The sequence below is a fragment of the Callorhinchus milii genome, unplaced genomic scaffold (genome assembly GCF_018977255.1).
Source record: "Callorhinchus milii isolate IMCB2004 unplaced genomic scaffold, IMCB_Cmil_1.0 Scaffold9, whole genome shotgun sequence".
Classification (NCBI taxonomy): domain Eukaryota; kingdom Metazoa; phylum Chordata; class Chondrichthyes; order Chimaeriformes; family Callorhinchidae; genus Callorhinchus; species Callorhinchus milii.
The window spans coordinates 5,129,376-5,150,294 of NW_024704750.1; the positions used below are offsets into that span (position 1 = coordinate 5,129,376).

Below are 20,919 nucleotides of genomic sequence, written 5' to 3' on the forward strand. Positions count from 1 at the left end.
ACACTTGTATGTTGTTCCAGCTTGTTCAAGTCATACTGAATGTAGCCTGTCAGATCACTGTGGTGTTCCTGTGTTTTTTTTGCTTTTCTTTGCTTTTTTTCCCCTTGGTTCAAGTTTTTTTGATAAGAACCTGATTGATGTTTTTCTGCTGTTTCTCTCACTCTCTGAGAACCTTTATTCTTGAACACTGCTCAATACCACTTATTGAATAGGAACTCAATGCAACTGCACTCTTCGCTTATTGATGTTCAAGGTACAGGGAGCAATGAAAGTAAATGGTTTCAGACAAATCCAAGGAGAAACTACACTGTATGCCAAATTAAAATATTAGATGATTATCTTCACATTGTGATTTCAGTTTTTTCATTATAACAGGTATATTTAAGCTACGTCTGATTTTTTACTATTTTAGAATGAAAAAACTCGGTCAGCCGGGTGTCTGACACATCACCATTCTAAGAGTATTCGACCCATACAGAGTTATGAACATGAATTGGAAATTTGATAAATGTGGTTGAAATGTGTTTTGGATTGACATGAATACACTCATAATTAATATTATTAGGCCATTATTGATTATTAATTATTATTAGTAAGTAATCTTATTTTCTAATCTCGCCTCACAAGCAAGAGACCCGGGTTCAATTCCTAGCAGGGCAAAACCTTGGGCAAATTCTCTTACTCCACACGCCTGAAAACAATACCTCGAAAAAAAAAAAATTTGGTCACTTCAATCCACAACTGTTTATGGGACACTGCTGTGCGTAATTATCTGACGCGTTTCGCCCACAAAATGTACAGGCAGTTCACTTTACAGTATATTCTGTGAAGCGCTTTGAGACATCTAGAAGACATGAAAAGTGCTTTATCAAGTGCAAGGAAGGAAGGATTATCCTTGACTACGGTGCAGCACATTCTAAATATTATGAAGAAACTTCAGAACTCAAACAACTAATTGCAACTAAACACAAACACTCATACACTACATTCAGAATATCGACCAACTAAATTAAAAGGTATAAAAATACTTTTTAAAAAATTCTCTCATTCGACTGAAAATTTGGATTTATTAAATTTTAGGAAAGAGGACAATATCAAACACTTTCTCAAAAGAGATGCACATTTACTTTGAAACAACGCATTCCTTTTTTAGATAAGGTACTATGAAGGGGCCGAATAATGACTGGTGATACTTACTTGTGACTTAAATTCTTATTCGCAATATGTGGAGTTAGGAATTAGTCCCAAACCTTGATTTCTCCACTCCAGTCACAAGTTGCAATAATAGAAGGGTGTACGGGGTGAAAGGAAACATCAACACAGGCCTGTCCATGGGCAGGTAAAGTACGGATTAGTTTTGAATTCAGGTAGTTGTAAAAATAAACTGTCCCATCCGCACTTCCTGTAGCAATTAGGGTCCCATCAGGTGAAAATTCACAGCCCACTGCATAGCCTTCCACCTGTAACATAGGGAGAAAGTTCATGAAGCCTCAGCAGTGATCATTCAAGAAATAAAATATATGGATTTCTTCATATGTTGCTGTGGTGGATACCAACACCACCAAACTACATTTGTACAGCTCCTTTCATGTCAGAAGGATATTTCAAGGCGCTGGTCAGTTAAGGGTTTGCACCCGAGTTGGGGATTGGAATCAAGAGGAGTGGAGGGTAAGGGTGGCTGGGAGTAGGAGGGAGGCCGAAGGCACGTTCAAAGAGGAAGATCTTGGATAGGCCTTGAAAGAGACAGTGAGGTGGCGAGGTGGGGTGGAGGGACTCTGGGATGGAGTTCCAGAGGGTGGAGGCAGAAAACTGAAGGCCCGACAGCCAATGGTGGGGTGGGCAGGGCGGGGACATGTGGAATTTAACCACATCGCTGAGTGGTGATATAAATATTAAAGAGGGTAGCAAATCTTTACATTTCATCTGAATGCTGCAACATACAAAATTTGTTAAATCTAAACATATCTAAGCAACTATTTAGAAACAAGAAAGAGCAAAGCCCAGAAGAGCAAAGCTCTCCATCACTCCAGCACTGAGGCCTCAGCTAGCAGAGTTGCCGAGTTCTTGCATGAATGCTGGCTGAGTGCTGTGCAGAGGTGAGGCACTGAATCTCTGAGGTTCACGACCCAGACCATCAAACATGGATAAATTACTCTGCTGTGGAACTGCTTCCTAAACCAGTTGTTCTCATGCAGAATGGGGATTTGCACAGAATAAAATCAAATTGCCTTGTTTCAGCTTCATCGTTTAACATTTTTGGCTCAAACCGTCCTATTCCTTTAACAAAATTAGAGATAAATGTTGAGTGCATACCACATTGCTTCAGGTCTGTTTTTGATTTCATGCTATTATTGTTTTGGATCAGTAACCTGCCCTGGATGCCTTGTCTATGGGACTACTGGATTTAGCGTGTGGGAATGCACCCGTATTTTCTAGTGATTTAAAGAAACTGACAAGCAAGGCTTCACGATTATATCATCATTTTCATGGTATGAGGGACGTACAGCAGACCCGTGCAGCTGAGCGAAGGCGGCAAGTAGAGGAATGGGATATGAACAGATCCGAGAGGTACAGAGGTGCCAGAGCGTCAAGAGATTTGAAAATGAGAGCGAGGATCTTGAAATCAATCCGTTCTGCAACAAGGAGCCAGTGGAGCCTGACAAGAACTAATTAACATTATTAACACCTGCTGCCTGGATTGAACAATTGCCAATCTATTATGCCAATAATTGAATTTTTTATTGTTCAAAGGACGAACATACACAAAAATTGAACATTCTCACCCCTCACCACAAACAGCAGAGGAAAAAAAGGATAACATTGTTTCCTGTTGATTTTGCTGCCTATTTGACCTCATGTCAGAACAGATGTATGATGGATACTTGATGTGGGAGGCCAGGAGTGAAATCAATGTTGACAATATACACATCAAGGTTAGATCTGCTTGAGATCCCAAAACTTGATTTTACAGCACATTAGGTTTTAAAGGCTAAACTGATTACAGAGGTCATTAATACTGTAAATATTTATCATTTCAACATCTCAATTTTGATGAAAGGATTAATGTTTATCACAATAAGAGATCTTATCTGAAGCACTGAAGTAGCTGGATTTATGACTCTAAGAATTAAATGAAAATGGATCTAACAGTTAATGAGAATTAAGATCACATTATCACCTCAGAGTTTTGAAACACAGAATGCAGCTACAGGATTATTACTTGATATGGGAACCTCTTGGGGAGGGATGTAAGAGGTGTTAGGAGCTTTGATACACAGCTATTATCTGGGCTATTTTCCTTTGAGTGTCAATGATTAAAATAAGGATTATCTACTGCCTGTAGAAAAGACTGAATATGCTGTGCCATGGAGTGGCAGGATTTGGGTTTATATTGTGATCCTCACACAGGCACATGCACTGCTTTGGGAAGTGTTGAGTGAAGGCTAGGTACTCCCTTGGAGAAGCAGAGGGAGTGGTCCTGAGGTTGCCATTGTACCTAACACCCAGCAGCCAGTTTCAGGGCAGCATCTTAATAAATGGAACATTAACTTTGTCGATTAGGCAGCTTTACCTGGAGTCTATGTTATGGGAGGTTAAGTTACATGGTTTATGATTGCGTGGCATGGTGCTGAACCCAACTTCACTACGTGAGAAAATATCCACAGATTGGTCAAATGGAAAGCTGCAGGAAACATTCTTTAAACCGCGGAGCGCTGCAGATTTAATACACAACCATTAAGTAAAAATGTACCTTATGCCCATCATATCGTTTTCTTTTATTCATCCTGTATGGTCGCTGAGTAGAAAAAAGCACCATATAGCTGCCATTGGTCTGCGCAACAAAAACAGCTTCTTTTGGATGGACAGCCATACACGGGATGGTGTATCTTTCCTATGAGGGAATGGGATGGAGAATGAGTTTCAATGTTACACTTATTTAATATTTAACAGTATTTAAAACAACCCCATAAAATTGCCAATTACTGCAAATCAATAGGAGGTAGAAACTGTTGGCTCAGGGTGTTTTAGCTAAAAAATAATGGTCAGTCCCTTTCTGTTCTGTTTTCCTTAGAATAGAAAGAGAAATAGTAGATTTGTCCTTTATTCTAAGACAACACGGGCAATTACTGCCTCCCCCTTAAACATACCATATGTCTTTAATACAGCTGTAAATCTCTAGCCTCCAATCGTTTTGCTTTTGGGAGGAAAGGAATCCTGATTTTTAATTAAATCATTGTGCCTAATCCGTTTGTCCACAAATACACAAAAAAATCCCATGACGTGTTTTGGGATGTCCCCACGATGCGAAAGGTGCTATGGCAAATGCAAGGATTATTATTATAATCCAGTAAAACATACGATTAATACTGATAATAAAAAGGACACCATTAATTTTCTTCTCAGTAAATAACCTTGAGGTTTCTTTGTGGCTGTCAGAATCTGAATTGTTTATGAATTTTCTGGAAAACATTTCTACTATAGATCTTTAATGTTAAATTTTTTTTAATGTCATGTGCTAACAATCTGTACAAATATTTATATTTAGTAAAGACCTGTTTACATATTCTGACACTAATTCATGCGTGGCTGAAAACTGGATTGTTAGCATTGCCAGTGCTACAGGCAGAATCACAAGTAATGTACTGACAATTTACTGTAACAGTGTTACATGGATTATACCACAGGAGCGAGATCAACCTCCAGCTCGTTTCTTCTCATTATTTAGTTGAATGAACGGCAGTGGCTGAGAAGCTTCAGTGCTGGTTATGTTTCTGCACTCCAGCATCCTGTGTGTAGTCCAACATAAAATAAAATTGCTCGGGTCAATGGGCACCAAAAGATTGCACTGTATGGGATAACTTTGATGAAGAAAGAAATAGGAACCCTGTTGACCTTACGTGAAAAATCTGATTGGAGATTTTTGCAGATGTCTGGAAATCCCAAGCAATAACGGTTCGGTCCGCTGAGTCTCTGCTGGCTGCATCTGTGCTGGTAAGAAATTCTTTTCCGCCCGGAAGGAAAAGGATGTCAAGTGTTTGCTGTATTCCAGCACTGTATTCACTTACTACCTGGAATAAAAGGGTTAATAAAGATTAACTGCAAACAACAGCAGAACCAGGAACAGGAAGAGGGGTTATTCAGCACATCAAACCTGTTTCACAGTTTATTTGATTTTGGTAGATCTTTTAATCATAATGCCCTAACTTTTCTCCATACCTCTTAATACCTCTGCTACCCAAGTTATCTGTCTATCTCTCTATGAAATCCTATCAATTCTGCCTCTTCAGTTATCTGGGGCAGAGCATTCCTATATTTTAACAACCCTCGGTGTGAGAAATGCTTCCTGACCTCAATTCTACTTGCTATAATTCTAATTTTAAGGTTATGTGTACACACAAAGCTCTCAGGGATGTGCGTCCTGACCTGTGGATGTGACTGTCTTAGCTGTTGCCAAGTTACTTTGGATGAAATTGTGCAAGTCATAATGTGTTCCTCTACCTTGCAATTTCTTGTATCCCATGCTTTCACAGTTGAGCTGAATCCTCCAGACAGAAAGATGCTTTGGTTCACAGGATTGAATGCCAGGCAGGTGATTTGACATTCATTACGAAGACTGACAATTTGTTTTCCTGTGTTGGTAGAAATAAAGCTTTACTACAAAGTAAGGACTTTTTTTTAAAGACGGTTTGTTGTCCAATGTCCCACTTTCATCATTTTGAAAATATACTGATCACAAAATTAAATGTTTAGGTTAAAGAAAAGATTAATTTTAAATGGGTTTGTGGCTTCCTCAACAGGCCGTTTAATAAATGCACCAGAAGGCATGATATTCCAGGGTGGTCCAACCAGCAGCTGCAACCGGCCCGCCTCTCTCTGTTTCATCGAGCCCACTTGCTCCCTCCGTTACCTGTAAATGTTATGTTTCTGGAAGGGAAACCCAAAAATATTGCTTATTCGACCTGTGGAAATTTCTCAAGTAGGGCATCCGGCCCTCAGCAGCCAAAAGGTTGGACCACCAAATGTTAGAGGCCACCAAATGTGCAAAACTCTTTACTATTTTGAACAGATGGACTGAGAACCATAGTCTCCCCTCAATTAGAAAAGAACCTCCCCACAGCATATATTTAGCAGGCACTATGCACAGTGCATTCACAAAATTGCATGTATGGGACGGGTAGTATAACACAGTGGGATTAAAACCTCAATTTTACCAAGCACACTTTGAGCACATTGTAAATGAGATGATAATGGGAACAATCTCTGCCACAATGATCTAATTATTATACTTCGGAGCCGCTATCTTGAAAATCTTGCTAAGATTGCAGTTGGTGGCCGAATGCCTTTGGAGAGAAGCAGCGTGAGTAATCTAATGAGGAGCATTGAAAAAGCTCACTGCTCTTACGGTAGGCCCCATTAAAATAAATGGAAAAAGTTAATTAAAATGAGAAAAATTAATTTACTTCCAATGTGACATTTAAAGTTTAATAAACAGAATAGGTCTTGGCTGGAGGTGAATAATATTAATCTCTACTCTGATGCTAACAGAATGATCTACAAGAAACAAAGACTGGTTCAACAGAGAGTAGGTAGCCATTTCCAAGGTGTGAGCTGCAATTTTCAGTCTCGAGGAAAGGTTCACAGCCATACAGTAGACAAACCTCTTCAGTGATCTGTACAGATGATCTGAAAGTTTAGTCACCCCTTGAAGAGAAAAACATGGAGTGAACACCACACTCAGAGGCAATGGTTGGCCTGATTAAATTGCCATCTGAGTCTAGTCACAGGATGTAGACCCATGTTAGGGATATTGTGGCAACAGACCAGAAACTAAATAGTGCATTGCCTTCATTGCACTATAGTAACTATGATGGCTTTGCACCTTCGTGTTTTCTAGATACAAGACCTCAGATCACAATCTGTGCTGACTTGGTTCAGGTATTTGTGCAACTGCTCTTCCGCCTGCTCCCTCACTAGGGACATTTTCTGGAAACTATGTGTATGTGTGTGAACACTTGAACATTGAGTAAAGACATCATTAAATTCACATGTGATCATCTCCATAGTCTGCTGACTTGCTATCTGGGCTCAACATGAAGAATAGACATTTGAGCAACAGAGTACAGACCTACCAAAGCCAACAGAGCCATACCCAATAAGAATTAGCCACCAGGTAAGAAAATTGACGAACTATCAAATGACTCAAATTAAAGTAGCAGAATTGGCTTGAAGTTATTGCCAACATTAGTGCCGTTAATTCTTTTTAATTTCAGGAATATCCGAATATTACTTCTATAGCGCATAAGAGAAATTATCTTGGCCAAGATGCACATTGTGAATATATTTACAGAATGCAAATCATTAATTTTTAATGAAAATGTTGTTGCCACTAATGAGGTTAACCAGACATTATTTTATCCCATTTATCTTACAAAGTTGCTGGTGGTCCTTGCACTGACTATGACAGGGGAGCTGAAACATAAATATCTGCTGGACAAACAAACAAAACATTTGATTCCTCCTCCGAACGTGTAACATCTGTGATGTAAATGAATGAATTCAATTTTTTTTAAATAAAGGAACTTATTTTCCTTCTAATTTCACCACGTTCAGCAAAATGAAACTATTCTCCACTGTCCCAGTTCTGCTCAGCGCTGATCACCATTTCCTACATTTGTGGTGCTTAATTATGACTCTTCTCCAATTAGGTCTTTCTTGCAAGTTCCTTCAAGTGCTAGAAACATAACCCACCAGATGATGTTCTTCCTTACGATGAAACTAATAGTTTCCTCTCGGGAAATAACCTACATAATAAATTCATCATGGCAAATACAATTCTGTCTACTGATTTCCTGTCAAGCAATTGTAAAACACTCGATTACTACAGGTTGTGAAAAAGGGTTTTTACAAATCATCTTGTACAATGCAGTGGTGGATTTCTTGAAACAATAATAATAGTGTTATTCATAAAATGGAGTGCAATTATTTTGAAGTGAATTGATTTATTAACTAGCAAACACACATTTTCTTCTAATGTTGTTTAGAAGAAATGTATAAATATGCTATAAATATGCAAAGAAGCTTTTAAATTTTGCATTAACTACTTCCAGAAATTAGTTAAGAAAAACAAATCAGGAGGCATTCGGATTCTACATTACAAACATCTTTCACATCCAAGCTAAGACAGAGGTCTACAAACCACAATTAGAGAGCTATAGGCATCAGACGCAGCAGGTACGAAAATGAGAAGGATAATTTTTCATGGTTGGTGGAAGTCTGCCTTGATTAGAATGCTTCCCATTATATAGTACCTGCTGCTTTGTTCTCTTTGGAGCCCTCTCCAAGGTAATCATTGTTGCAATGTCAGTATTGATCATATGCATTACCTTTAGATTCGTCAAATAAATCATCAATCGATCAGATTTAAAGGCACATCAAATTGGAGTGAAGTGGTAGGAACCCAAAGCGAATCACACTTGTCCCTTGCTTTCAGTGGCAAATCAATTCCTATCTCTGCAACAATAACCAGTGAGTGCAAATCAATTCTGGCTCCACTCTGAAAGGGTGCATTAAAGGCAGACGCAGACTGCTTTAAAGCACACCAGCTGTTTACTTTCTGCCATCACATCAGCTATTTCATACCTTAATGGTAAATCTATAGCAGTTCTGCCTAGAGTAACTCAGAGTAATTCTGGAGGCACATCAAAAACTCTCCTGGTTAATGGAGGACTTTCTTCATTTTGCATAGCTGTGCACTAAGGTGGGCATAGCTACAGACTCACTCAGTACAAGCTCTTGAGAGGCAATTCTTTCAAAACAAACTTTCACACAAAGCTTGCTATCAATCAGTCTGGATCAACTGGGGGTATCAGTCAGCCAGAATCAACTGACTGAGTATTCAGTCCAGTCCAGACAAACAGAACATACTCAGACTGAGTATGTTTTAAAAAAAATTGTACACCTCCATTTGGAGAGTGCAGCACTCACTGAACCAGCTGAGCTCCCACCTCTGCTCGTACAATACCGCACAAATTGCTAAGCAAAAATTGTTTCATAGAAAAATCATATTGCATGGAAGACCTGATGCTGTGTAGGATGCTATGAGTATAACTCAATCTTTCTGCATTAATGACATTCATGAACAGTTCACATTGTGAGAAGATGGTATGAGACTTTATCAGTACCCTCCAGCACATCAATTATTCTGTATCTATTACATAACATCTTGCAATATAGCCTCAAGGTTCAGTCTTTAATAACCAAGCCATCAGCTATTCAGGCTCATAATATTCTAATTAGCAATGTAATTCGATGTGAACAAGAGCACTGCACCTCTCTAGGATCCACGTCTACAGATAGATACCCTGTGGGTTGTAGGCTGGACTGGAATAAAAGGATAGAGATTGTAGCAATAGAATAAATTAAATCTTTCCCACCGGAAGCTGAGAAGCCACATAACACTGGTGCAACCTGCAGGTAGTTTTGTTTTCAAACTGTAATTCTCAAACATTCCCAGTGTTTCAATGTTCAGAAGCGAACCTGAAATTCAAACTGTAAGGAGCTCATAGAAGAAAGGAAAATGCGTCGGGGATAAGCACAACTAATGGAATTTCACCAGGACATTTAATCACATTCAAGCTATTCGGCTCTTGAATTAAAAAGATAATGACTGGCAAACAAAAAAAAATCACTTCTTACCTGTTTCAATATCAGTCAAATGAAGCATTGAATCAAATCCACCACTGAGGATCTGCCGTCCACACAAAGACCATTGAGCGTCACGAACTGCCCCTCTGTGGCAAAAGTATGTCTTCAAGCACCTGCTCGTATCAATAGCATCCCATACCTTTATGAAGGACAAACAATAGAAAAGGTCAGCGGTTAAAAAAAAACTTTGATTCGGAAAAAATCCAAACAAAATAGAAGAAATGGTCCAGACAATCATAATAATAATAATAATAATAATATAATACCTGCCACCCCCACCAAACACCCCCAAATTATTTTTAAAAATCTTGTTTCTCATTTTATTTGGTTTGGGATATAAAAATAATTTAAAAAATGAATTAATTCCGGGTTCACCAAAACCAGCACCTCAAAACCAATCACCGGTTGGAAATGATAGGGAATTACTGCTCAGTGGCAAATGTCTCAGACACATCTCACACATTCCATACATTGCTTTCGGCTACTGACACCTTACTGAAGTCATTGAATGTGCTTAAAAGACTTGATTAGAAGAGTATTGTTAATTATAACCAATTTTAGCTTGATCTTATTAAGCACAAAATCAGCTCCTCTTCAGTAAAGGCTTCTGAGAAATTAAACACCTTTGCTTCCAAACTCTCATTTATCAGTGGTGAATTCCAGCTCCATTTTTAGACTTAGAATAAAATTGGTAACTACACAACATAGTACATGTCCAGTTAGGAAAAAAGGTGACATGTTCAAGATTTCCTTTAATTACTGTGGATATGCATTTTGCCAGGTGTAATTTACTCTGGGCCAGTGAAGCCTCAGGAAGACTTTGCTTACCTATGCCAATTTGTTAAGGTATATAGATTGAAGATTCACAAGTAGAGAACAACGGATCAGCTTTTTCATGATCCGATAACACCTCTGCCCTCGGATGAAAGAGAATTGCATGCATACATATATGACCAGCTCTTGTCACAAGTTTCCTGTTGACTGTTGACTCGCCTGTTGACTATGAAGGCTTTTCCCCAGTGACACTTCTACTGGTGTTACGCCTAAATAGATTGAGACCACCCGTAAGGTGGATTCATTTCTCTTGCCAAAGTACTAATCATACCCAGATTGTAACTTTAAAGGCATATTGCAGCTTCTGCATTGATTTGATGTGAAAAACCACATCAAATTGTGGCAGAACCTATTACTTAACTGGCTGCACTTAGACAGACTCACATTAGTGATCAGTTTGATGGACATCAAACAAATCTCTTTAAAGATACTACCTTTACATAATGCAGAGAATAAAGCTTCAAGTGAATGTTTATTGAAGATCTAACGCTTTCTGGTTGCTTAATTAAGCAGCAGATCGGTAACCAAAGCAGAAATACACTTCTTAGTTTCAATTTGAAGTTGAATTAATATACAGTATTGTTGTTCGTCTTTGAAATCCAAAAGCTTATTAATAATCATGGCAAACAGCAGTATCAGTCGCAGTCAGCAAATACAATTACTGGAGAATTCTTGCTGCATGAGGTTGTTTAATGAGTGGGTGGCACTTTTAAAGTAAAGATGATGTGAAATAAGGACACCTTCATAATCCACCCACGTAAATAACACCAGAATAAACCCTTGGGTAACACAGTAGCTATATCTATATTACCTATTAAATGTAGGAGTAAAGGAATCCCTGAAGCAATATAGTGACCCAGATAGATCTGCAAATATTTGAGGGGCGCTGTTACAATTTCATGAATGTTAATGAAAAAAAGAAAGTAATTCTATCTCGAAATTGTGTTTGCTTTGTGCCTTGGAAATGGAGAGTACAGAAGCGATAGTATATTTGCATCTCACGTCCATTGGCGCCACAAATATGGATTCTGTGCAAATATATTTTCCAAACAGATCAGCAATTTGGTCTTTCCTGAATTGCCACTGGGAGCGCGACGTACAAATACTTGCATTAACCACTGCAGAGAATCTTTCGATATTTATGCATACTAACTGAAAATATTCCTAAATGCAACACAAGTCTGCACTGTGCCAACTGTTACATTGGCTCCTAATTACTTCTGTAACCTTAAAGTCTACCAACCTACCTACTCCCTCTGATCCACAGGCAATGGCCTGCTTCACGTTCCAACCTTGCCTGGCCCACCATTGGTAGTCGGTTGCAGACTATCTGCCCCCACTCTGCAGAACTCTATCCAGGAATATCTTCACCTCGCCAACGATTCCCAGTTTGGGTGCAAATCCTCTACTGTCCAATGACCTCCTCCTGATGTGAAAGCTCTATATAAATACAGTTTGTTGTTGTTATCTACTCTGACTTTGGTGTGTAATGAACACTAGTGGGATTTACTTCATGCTGAGGACCCTCTTTAGCAGCAGAAGCTATTGCTATTATGGTATAAGATCAATGAAAAGTGCACTTTTAAATCAGGTTGATTTAGCTTCGGCCAGGATTCTATAAAAAATTCAATTTATCTCTGAGCATCAATCAATCTAACAGATTTCTATAACTGGAAGCATCTGCAACTGTGATTATCAGTTATTATTTCTAATTGAGTTCTAAGCAGAGAAGCAGATCCAAATTTTCCGGAACATGCATCAGAATATAGACAATATAATTGCGGATGTGTTTGAGTGTATATTAGAGTGTTAAAAAGCTTAACGCAATGAAGAGGTTGAATTGATGCCAAACTGTGGCAGCTAAAGCTGATGGGCTTTGTAACCTTTCTTTGAATCCCAAGATTGTATTTCTCCACATTTACAGCCACCTGTTATCACATGTAATTGCACTGCAGTATAATGTAATTTACTTTTTAAACACTGAATATTATGAGTCAGCGATATGGAAAAATGCTGTTAAGACCAAATGTAAAAAAAGAGTAAAATATGGTGCATTGAACTTACTAGCCCAGTTTATGCAGATGCTCATACCAAAGGATTGTGCAAGTACATGACTTAATCTCCTCACGAACTGAGAAGAGATAATTGCCAAATANTTTTTTTCACTCAGTTGGTAGCTCTTAGCTGGCTCAGTGGGAGCACTCTTGCCTCCGAATCAGAAGGCTGAGTGTGGTGGGACTTTGAACACACATAGTTCACAAGGGTTGACATTCCAGTGCAGTGAGTGTGCTGCTTTCGGAGGGGTCGTTCTGTGTTTGAGACATTAAAACGAGGATCCATCTGCCTGTTTAGGTGGATGTTAAATATCCTATGGTACTACTCAAAAGGTGAAGCAAGTTCTGGCCCAATCCCCCGGATAAAATCAGTTATTCACTTCATGGGATGTAATTTATACTCCACTAGTGGTGCTGTCACTAATCAGTTAGTGTTAGCCCACTTGTGAGACATGTGTCACATACCATATAATCATCTATAATGTGGCTTTGGCCACATTTCCTACCATGCATTAGGTAGAGAAATGCACCTCCTCTAAAGGTTTAAACTGCAGATACAATTGATCAAATATAATTTTTTGTGGTAAGCGAATTACTTAATATTCAGCAATGGCTTTGCAAAGGGAAAATAAAGAATTGGAGAAATGGTGTGTAATAAAAATGCATTATAGATGCAAAGCATATTTTTGCTGGTGAACTTATATCCTAAACGAGGTACACAAAAAGATGCCTCTTTTAATACTGAATGTCATGTGCTTTAAAAATCCTTTAATTTCTTTATAAAGAACTCCCAATAGAAGGAGAACATTAGTCATATTGCCTTTGAACTACACACATGACAGCTGCTATTACTAAAATCAGTATGTATCTGCTGTAAACCTTTCTTGGGATTTCATTAGCCTCTCTACCTCAGAAATAACAAAATCTATCTGCAACCCTTCGCCATTGCTCTGGAAATCCCAGAGCGAGTTACTTTCTTTATTATACAGACATGCTGTTTCTATCATCAAAATGAGAGATAGGCTTGTGTTCAAATGACCTCACTAAAGTAATAATCAAGTCTGGTAAAGTGCCTCCCAGGCCTTTCCCCAGGTCACTGATGACTTTTTCCCCCTCCTCTGAACTTCTTGATTCTCTGAGGCTGCAAATCATTTTGTCCTGTGATTTATTGATTCCAAGGATACACAGTTTCAAACACTATTGCCTGTACTTTTTTAAATATATATTTAGACATTTGGCTCTATGACTTGAAACAAAAAATAGATTTTACCTCTACTTTCTTGAGGGTTCTGACTCATGCTGGAATATGGTTCCAACCTCCTGCATCAAGGGAGACTAGATGGGATATGTTTGGAGGCTATTTAACCATAAAGGCATCAAAGCCAAGATCAGTTCTGTTCTCATCCAATGTCCACATACGTGCTTTCACCCAGTAACCCTCATTGATTTTCTCTCCCTGGCCGAGGGCCTTGAAACCAATTGCAATATCCCTACTACTGTCCTGAACTGAGATTAACTCGCTGCACATATTGTTGAACCTAAAATGATTCAAAATGAGACAAAATGGCTTAGTTCTGCTATAGTTGTCACCAGGAGAGCAACAATTCTCATTTTTGTTTTGAAAAAAAGTTTTAGAATCTGCATTATTTTGAATTATTGATGATACTGTTTCTTAAAATTTCAAGAATTTCAACCACTTTTATTGTTAGACATCAAAGTTAATATTTTTTGCTTTTTCATATTACATTTCTAAACTTTATTCACACTATTATTATTTGATAGGTCAAAAGATTGTATATATATTTGGCATATTTGTAACTAACACGGAGACTTCATGAAAGAAATAGATAAGTTTAAGAAAAATAGTCAAGAACCTATTGCAGTTTAAAACAATCAATTTTAATACTTTTTCCCAAATTAAATCAATCGCCACAAGTTCTAAACCACCACCACAAATAACAATAACAACTTGCATTTATACAGCAATATATTTTAAGTTTAGTGCGCGAGTGTGAGGGTGGCGGAGTTCTGTTAATACACGCTGTTCGGTAGAAAATCCAGTCTACAGCTGAAGGTATTAAATTGAATGTACAAGTTTGCAGATGATATCACTGAAGTGTGGAGAAAATAGTACGTTCAGAAGAAAGGATATGAGTCAAGTGAAATTTATGGCAAATTAATAATCATTTACAGACATGATTCTATTAATATTGGAAAATATAAAGTGGGGCAAATTGGCATTGAAATTGAAAGATTGATTCCAAATAAATGTCATTTTTTTAATCAACTTAGCGTTTCCCTGGCGCCTCTATTCTTCTTCTCATTTTGCTCCTTATCAATGATGACGTCCACTTATCATGTAACATTTTTCACTCTTTGGCTGATTGTTCAACTTTCTTCAGATTGCATACTCTCAGTGCAATTGACCTTCATGCCTCTTACAACGCAATGACTAAATGTCTAAATCTGTGATAGTGAGACAGCGGTCATCATACTGAATGAACGGATTATGGAGGCAATGGAAAAGATTAGAGAAGGGCAACTAAAAGGATTCCAGGTTTTCAACCATTTTCTATGAAGGCAGACTAAGAAAACTAAATCTGCACTAACCTATAAACTCTGCAGCCCGGACTCTCACATGGAGAATTTATATAATTAAAATAAATATAATATAATTAAAAATCAATTTAAAAAGGACAAACTGGAACACAGTAAAACAATCAATTATAAACTGGGCAGCAAACAAGATACTTTAACAGTGTGCCACTTTAGGGAGGAACTTTACATTCAGTCATTCTGAGCTGGATTCAAACCATGGTATGAGAACACTGCAGCACTTATTCTCAATGATTTAAGACAAGTTTGGAGTCTAACAATACTGTTTGGATGAACATTATCCGAATTATTGCTCAATTCTCATCCTGCCATGTTTCGCCCACAAAATATAGTCAATTCACTTTACAGTCTATTCTGTGAAACACTTTGAGACATTACGAAGATGCGATAAGGCGCTCTATTAAGTGCAAGGTTTATTATTATTATCATTGCCTTCTTGGACCTATGATTGTAATGGGAATTTGGTTATTATAGAGGATATTATCTTACTCAACCAAAACATCCGATTTTGGTGTTAATACTCCAATGCATGCATAAACACAGCAGAAGTGTGTAAGACTACTGTACTGAGCAGCCTCATTGTAGCACTCGTTGCTTCTGTAAATGCCATAAACAACTCCACTAATATTGTATTTAAAACAATGCAATGTCTGGAAAACAGAAAATTACAACGCAAATGAAATGAAACTTCATATCAAATCAGACTGTGGAAATCACAAAGCAAACACTGTCAGCACAGGTCAAATAGTGCATCAGTTTGGCTCATCTGGTGGAGTGCTGCAGTCTCGCATCGACACATTAAAGATGTTTGAGAGCTTTTGAGTCCAGGAACAATCAGAACTGATGAAGATGTTCTGAAGAAATAATCAGCGTCAGGCTGGTGTAAGCATTTGGTGGATGACATAGTCTTGAAATACTTTGAATCGCAAATGTCACAACAGGCATAAATTATCAGCTATAGCTCCAAAGTTCTGTTTGATGAAAACTGAAATTAGAGCTTGGTTTGCATCCGACATCTGTTTCATTTATACTGATTTATCACTAGTCATACAAAGCTGCTTGATTTCAAATCAACGCAGTTCTAAAGGTGTGGCCAACCTTCAATAAATAGAAGCTTGTGCATGGTCTAACATATAGACTCCAAGAACATCACGTGAACGTCAAGTCAATCAGCAAGGAGCAAAAAAGGCTCCCTCCTCAGTTCAAAGCTCACAAGCTTCCCTCAGGAACAGCTGAGAGTGGTGTGTGAAATTCAAACGAGATCCAGATTCAAACTCAAAGCTTCTGCGGTAAAGGAATAATTGGCTTACTGGAGCATTGAACAGTGGCTCCAATAAAAGACGAGTGTGCGGAGGGCTGGAAGGGGTCCCCACAGGAGTTATTCAACACAAAGATTTGCAAAGTACAGTAAATGTCAGCTTCTCCTCAAAATCTGATCTTTATTATTTTGTTAAGCTGTTTTTTTCCCTGCTGATTATCCTTTTTATTCCTTTCCCTTCCCACTTCTCTGAACAGTTTTCAGCCCAGTTCAGAAACCCAGATATATATATTAATATAGAGTCACTGGAGTCATTCCATATGTACACGATCAAGAATACCTCCTTTACACGAGACAGGGAAAATTTGTTACACAATTTGTACACAACAATTACAGTCTTGGATAGACTTTATTGAAAGTGTAAGTAGTACAGCTCCAGTCAAACTTGAACACAAATCAAATTGATAGCAGAACGCAATACAGTCAAGTTTATGTATAAGTTCTTTGGAGAGTTTATCACTTTCAGCCCTTAATTCAGGTGAGAAGCGGAAAAATTTGCACAAAGATTTATTTGTTGCTGTCGGGTTTATTGGTCATGCCAAAATATCACTCTATGTACAATACATAAAGTAATCGTAAACCGTGACTTTACTGCAACTTGATCTACACCATGAGTAATGTTTTTGATATTTAGCCAATTCTGGTATAGTGATAGCTCCTAGGAACTGCCCAACCACACAGAAAAGTTAAAGCAATTATTGGTTGAAACAAATGCACATTCTATTTTAACGATTAATTGTTTAGGTTGAAAAATCAAATGGCAATTGGAAAACTGACCTGATAGTTTATTAGAATGTTATTACCCAGGCTGGTATTCAAATGATGACATTTCAAGCTCTAGTGGTTGACAAAGGACTAGTTAAATTGGTAAATAGTTATATTTAACGATTTGAAGGGTGAATAAAGAGCACCGATAGCACAATTAAGATTGTCATGGCTGTTTTATGTATAGGAACTGTCAGAAAGTGGCAGCGATCTGCATAACAACAACAACAAGATTACATTTGTATAGTGCCTTTCACGTTGGGAAGACGTCCCAATAATGCACTTTAGTGCATAAGGACACCCTGGTTAAAATCACTTTAATTTCCAAGAAGAAAATGGTGTTTAGCATGGTTGTGAAGCCAAACAAATCAGAACAATAAAATAAAGAACAAATACCAAGCAAAAAGAAAGTAGGATTTATTAATTTTTTTTACGAAATATTTAATCACTCAAGAGTTTATTTTGTATTCATCTGAGAGGCGTTACACTTGTCAGATACCTGATAGTCCAGGAAAGATGTCATTCGATCCTAATACTGAATACGTAAATTTAATGCTCAAATGTTCAATATGGACTTATAGCTAGTATGGCTCTGATAGGAATCCAGAATGGGATTCCTCTTCCAAGGCTGTCCCTCCCCATGCTTGTGATGATCTCAAGGTCCTCAAAGCAGAATTCCATGAGGAAATTTACCCCAACAATGTAATTGACGGTGCATTGAATAGATTTAAGAAATCAATCATTGAGATCACAAACGAATCAGACAGTTCCCTTTGTTGCAACTTTGAAACAGTGAGAGGAATAACATTTACAGTCTGTGGTAACTTACTGCCACCTTTAGGCGAGTACACATACCGTATTTCCATGGAAAGCAAATTAGACTGCTCTACATTGGATACAGTGAAAATAGTAAATAGCACTTCCTAGTGGCTTACCACAGAGAACCCCTGGCCATGGGCTTTGTAGCAAGTCTTTCGTCTGTACTTGCAAGAGATCTTTCAATTACTACATGTCAGCAATTACACGGCTCAGCAATGATTGTGAAAATTGACAGCTTTAATTCATTCAATCCTGTGTTACCGTTAAAATTATTGACATAAAGAGGACTACGCAAGACTTGTGCATATGAGTAAAGGTTTGTTTGTCCTTACAACAGTATCAGAATTCATATTTTAAAGATTAGATTGCACATAAAATACACCATTTGATCCACTAGCCTTCAAACACATTTTTAAATAATGTTCCAATAATAGCTCAAAATGAAACATGTTGCTTTTATTATATTCAAGTCTTCATGACATATTAAAACAAATATAAGTCAATGGAACATCAACAAGCAAATTTGCATTTTTAATCATTGATATATTGGCTGATATATAATAATATTAATAATAATAATTAATAATAATCCCTCAAGAAAAAAATTACAATAATAATTTAGTCACTCAATCCATGACTGTTTGTGGGACACTGCTGTGCGTAATTGGCTGCCGCGTTTTGCCCACAAATATATAGTCAATTCACTTTACAGCATATTCTGTAAAGCGCTTTGAGACGTCTCAAAGACGTGAAAAGCGCTATATCAAATGCAAGGATTATTATTATATATATTAATAAAATTAATACCACTGCTCACAACATAAAGCTGAACAAAGTGGCTCCATTTGAGGAAAAGTATTTGTTGGTACAGTACCTTGAAGGACTTGTCCATGGAAGCAGAGAGAAGCAAGTGACTGTGTTGCTGGATTGGACACCACTCTATTTTATTCACTGGTCCACTGTGCTCACACATCTGAAACAAGCAGCGCTTTGGAATTTCCGAAGTTTTGGAATGGTTCTCCAGATAAGGCTTAATAAAGTCTGAAACTCTGTTGAACGCATTTGACTGCTGATCTTCTGGAGCTGTGTATTTTTTCTCTGAGTTTAAGGCTTCTGCGTCATCTACAGTTCCAGACACCGCTTGCTCTTGCCTGAGTCTTTTAGGTATGTAAGGTCTAATATTTCCAGGGGTACCCCCAGAGTCTTGAAATGACCTTTTCTGAACGTAAGCGATCATCTTTGCAGGACGTTTGTCATATTTCTGCATCTGACCCAATAAATTTTGATGGTCACATTTAGAAGAAATATGAGGTCCCTGATGAGGACGCGTTCGGAGAGTCAAGGTTGTTTCTGGAGATTTGGGAGCTGTCTTCAAGTTTATCTGTGTAACGTTCCATTTGTTTTCCTCTGTAGTACCTGTGCTCAAATCTCCTGGTGATGAACTTTCCATCGCCAAGTCACAGGTAGATTTTAACCTTCCAGCATTTGGCACGAGTTGCTGGAAATGGGGTTTGGGGCTAACAATAAGATCATCTTCTCTTTCAAGACATCCGTCAGCCCCACATTCATCATTTTCTGTATCTGAACCTGAGGATTCATAGGCAACCAGAGAATTCATGTTATGCTTTGTAATACATCTGCTGATAATGATCACAGACCAGATGTTGTTCCCAAATCATAGGCTTCATCAGAAATATAGAATTGACATCCCTCCACCAACAGTCTGAATGGCTGTTACTGAAGGGCAACAAACTCTGTCACAGCTCATTCCATTCTCTAAACGTTGGGTTACTCCCTGACTTGCTCCTTAACGTTCTCTGGGTTACTCTCTATTACTCTTTAGGTTACTCTCTATTACTCTCTGGTCTACTTTCCATTACTCTGGGTTACTCCTTAGGTTACTCTCTATTACTCTCCGGGTTACTCTCTATTACTCTTTAGGTTACTCTCTATTACTCTCTGGTCTACTTTCCATTACTCTGGGTTACTCCTTAGGTTACTCTCTATTACTCTCTATTACTCTCTGGGTTACTCTATTACTCTCTGGGTTACTCCCTAGGTTACTCTCTATTACTCTCTGGGTTACTCTCTATTACTCTCTGGGCTACTCTCTATTACTCTCTGGGCTACTCTCTATTACTCTCCGGGTTACTCTCTATTACTCTCTGGGTTACTCTCTATTACTCTCTGGGTTACTCTCTATTACTCTCTGGGTTACTCTCTGGGTTACTCTCTATTACTCTCTGGGTTACTCTATTACTCACTGGGTTACTCTCTATTACTCTCTGGGTTACTCTCTATTACTCTCTGGGTTACTCTATTACTCTCTGGGTTACTCTCTATTACTCTCTGGGCTACTCTCTATTACTCTCTGGGCTACTCTCTATTACTCTCTGGGTTACTCTATTACTCTCTGGGTTACTCCCTAGGTTACTCTCTATTACTCTCTGGGCTACTCTCTATTACTCTCTGGGCTACTCTTTATTACTCTCCGGGTTACTCTCTATGACTCTCCGGGTTACTCTCTATTACTCTCTGGGCTACTCTCTATTACTCTCTGGGTTACTCTATTACTCTCTGGGTTACTCCCTAGGTTACTCTCTATGACTCTCTGGGCTACTCTCTATTACTCTCTGGGCTACTCTCTATTACTCTCTGGGTTACTCTCTATTACTCTCTGGGTTACTCTCTATGACTCTCTGGGCTACTCTCTATTACTCTCTGGGTTACTCTCTATGACTCTCCGGGTTACTCTCTATTACTCCCTCGAGTTGTTACCTCTTGTCCCCTCAGTTCCGGTTGGAGAAG

At 38.2% G+C, this 20,919-nt stretch overlaps 1 protein-coding gene across 3 annotated transcripts; it reads right to left on the reverse strand.

Moving 5' to 3' along the window:
• Nucleotides 1-1,047: 1,047 nt before the first annotated feature.
• On the reverse strand, nucleotides 1,048-20,912 carry wdr25 (WD repeat domain 25). 3 transcript variants are annotated; one of them, XM_042338020.1, is made up of 7 exons: nucleotides 20,890-20,912; nucleotides 18,986-19,698; nucleotides 9,697-9,844; nucleotides 5,500-5,630; nucleotides 4,899-5,069; nucleotides 3,752-3,892; nucleotides 1,048-1,460 (listed from the first exon to the last, which is right to left on the reverse strand). In XM_042338020.1, the coding sequence occupies exons 2-7, from the start codon at nucleotides 19,559-19,561 to the stop codon at nucleotides 1,239-1,241; spliced, it is 1,389 nt and encodes a 462-aa protein (XP_042193954.1). In that variant the 5' UTR covers nucleotides 19,562-19,698; nucleotides 20,890-20,912; the 3' UTR covers nucleotides 1,048-1,238. The 3 variants fall into 3 exon arrangements, with proteins under 3 accessions (XP_042193954.1, XP_007886527.2, XP_042193955.1); XM_007888336.2 differs by lacking the exon at nucleotides 20,890-20,912 and having other exon boundaries at nucleotides 18,986-20,150; XM_042338021.1 differs by lacking the exons at nucleotides 1,048-1,460; nucleotides 3,752-3,892; nucleotides 20,890-20,912 and adding an exon at nucleotides 4,517-4,787 and having other exon boundaries at nucleotides 18,986-20,150.
• Between the last annotated feature and the right edge of the window lie 7 nt (nucleotides 20,913-20,919).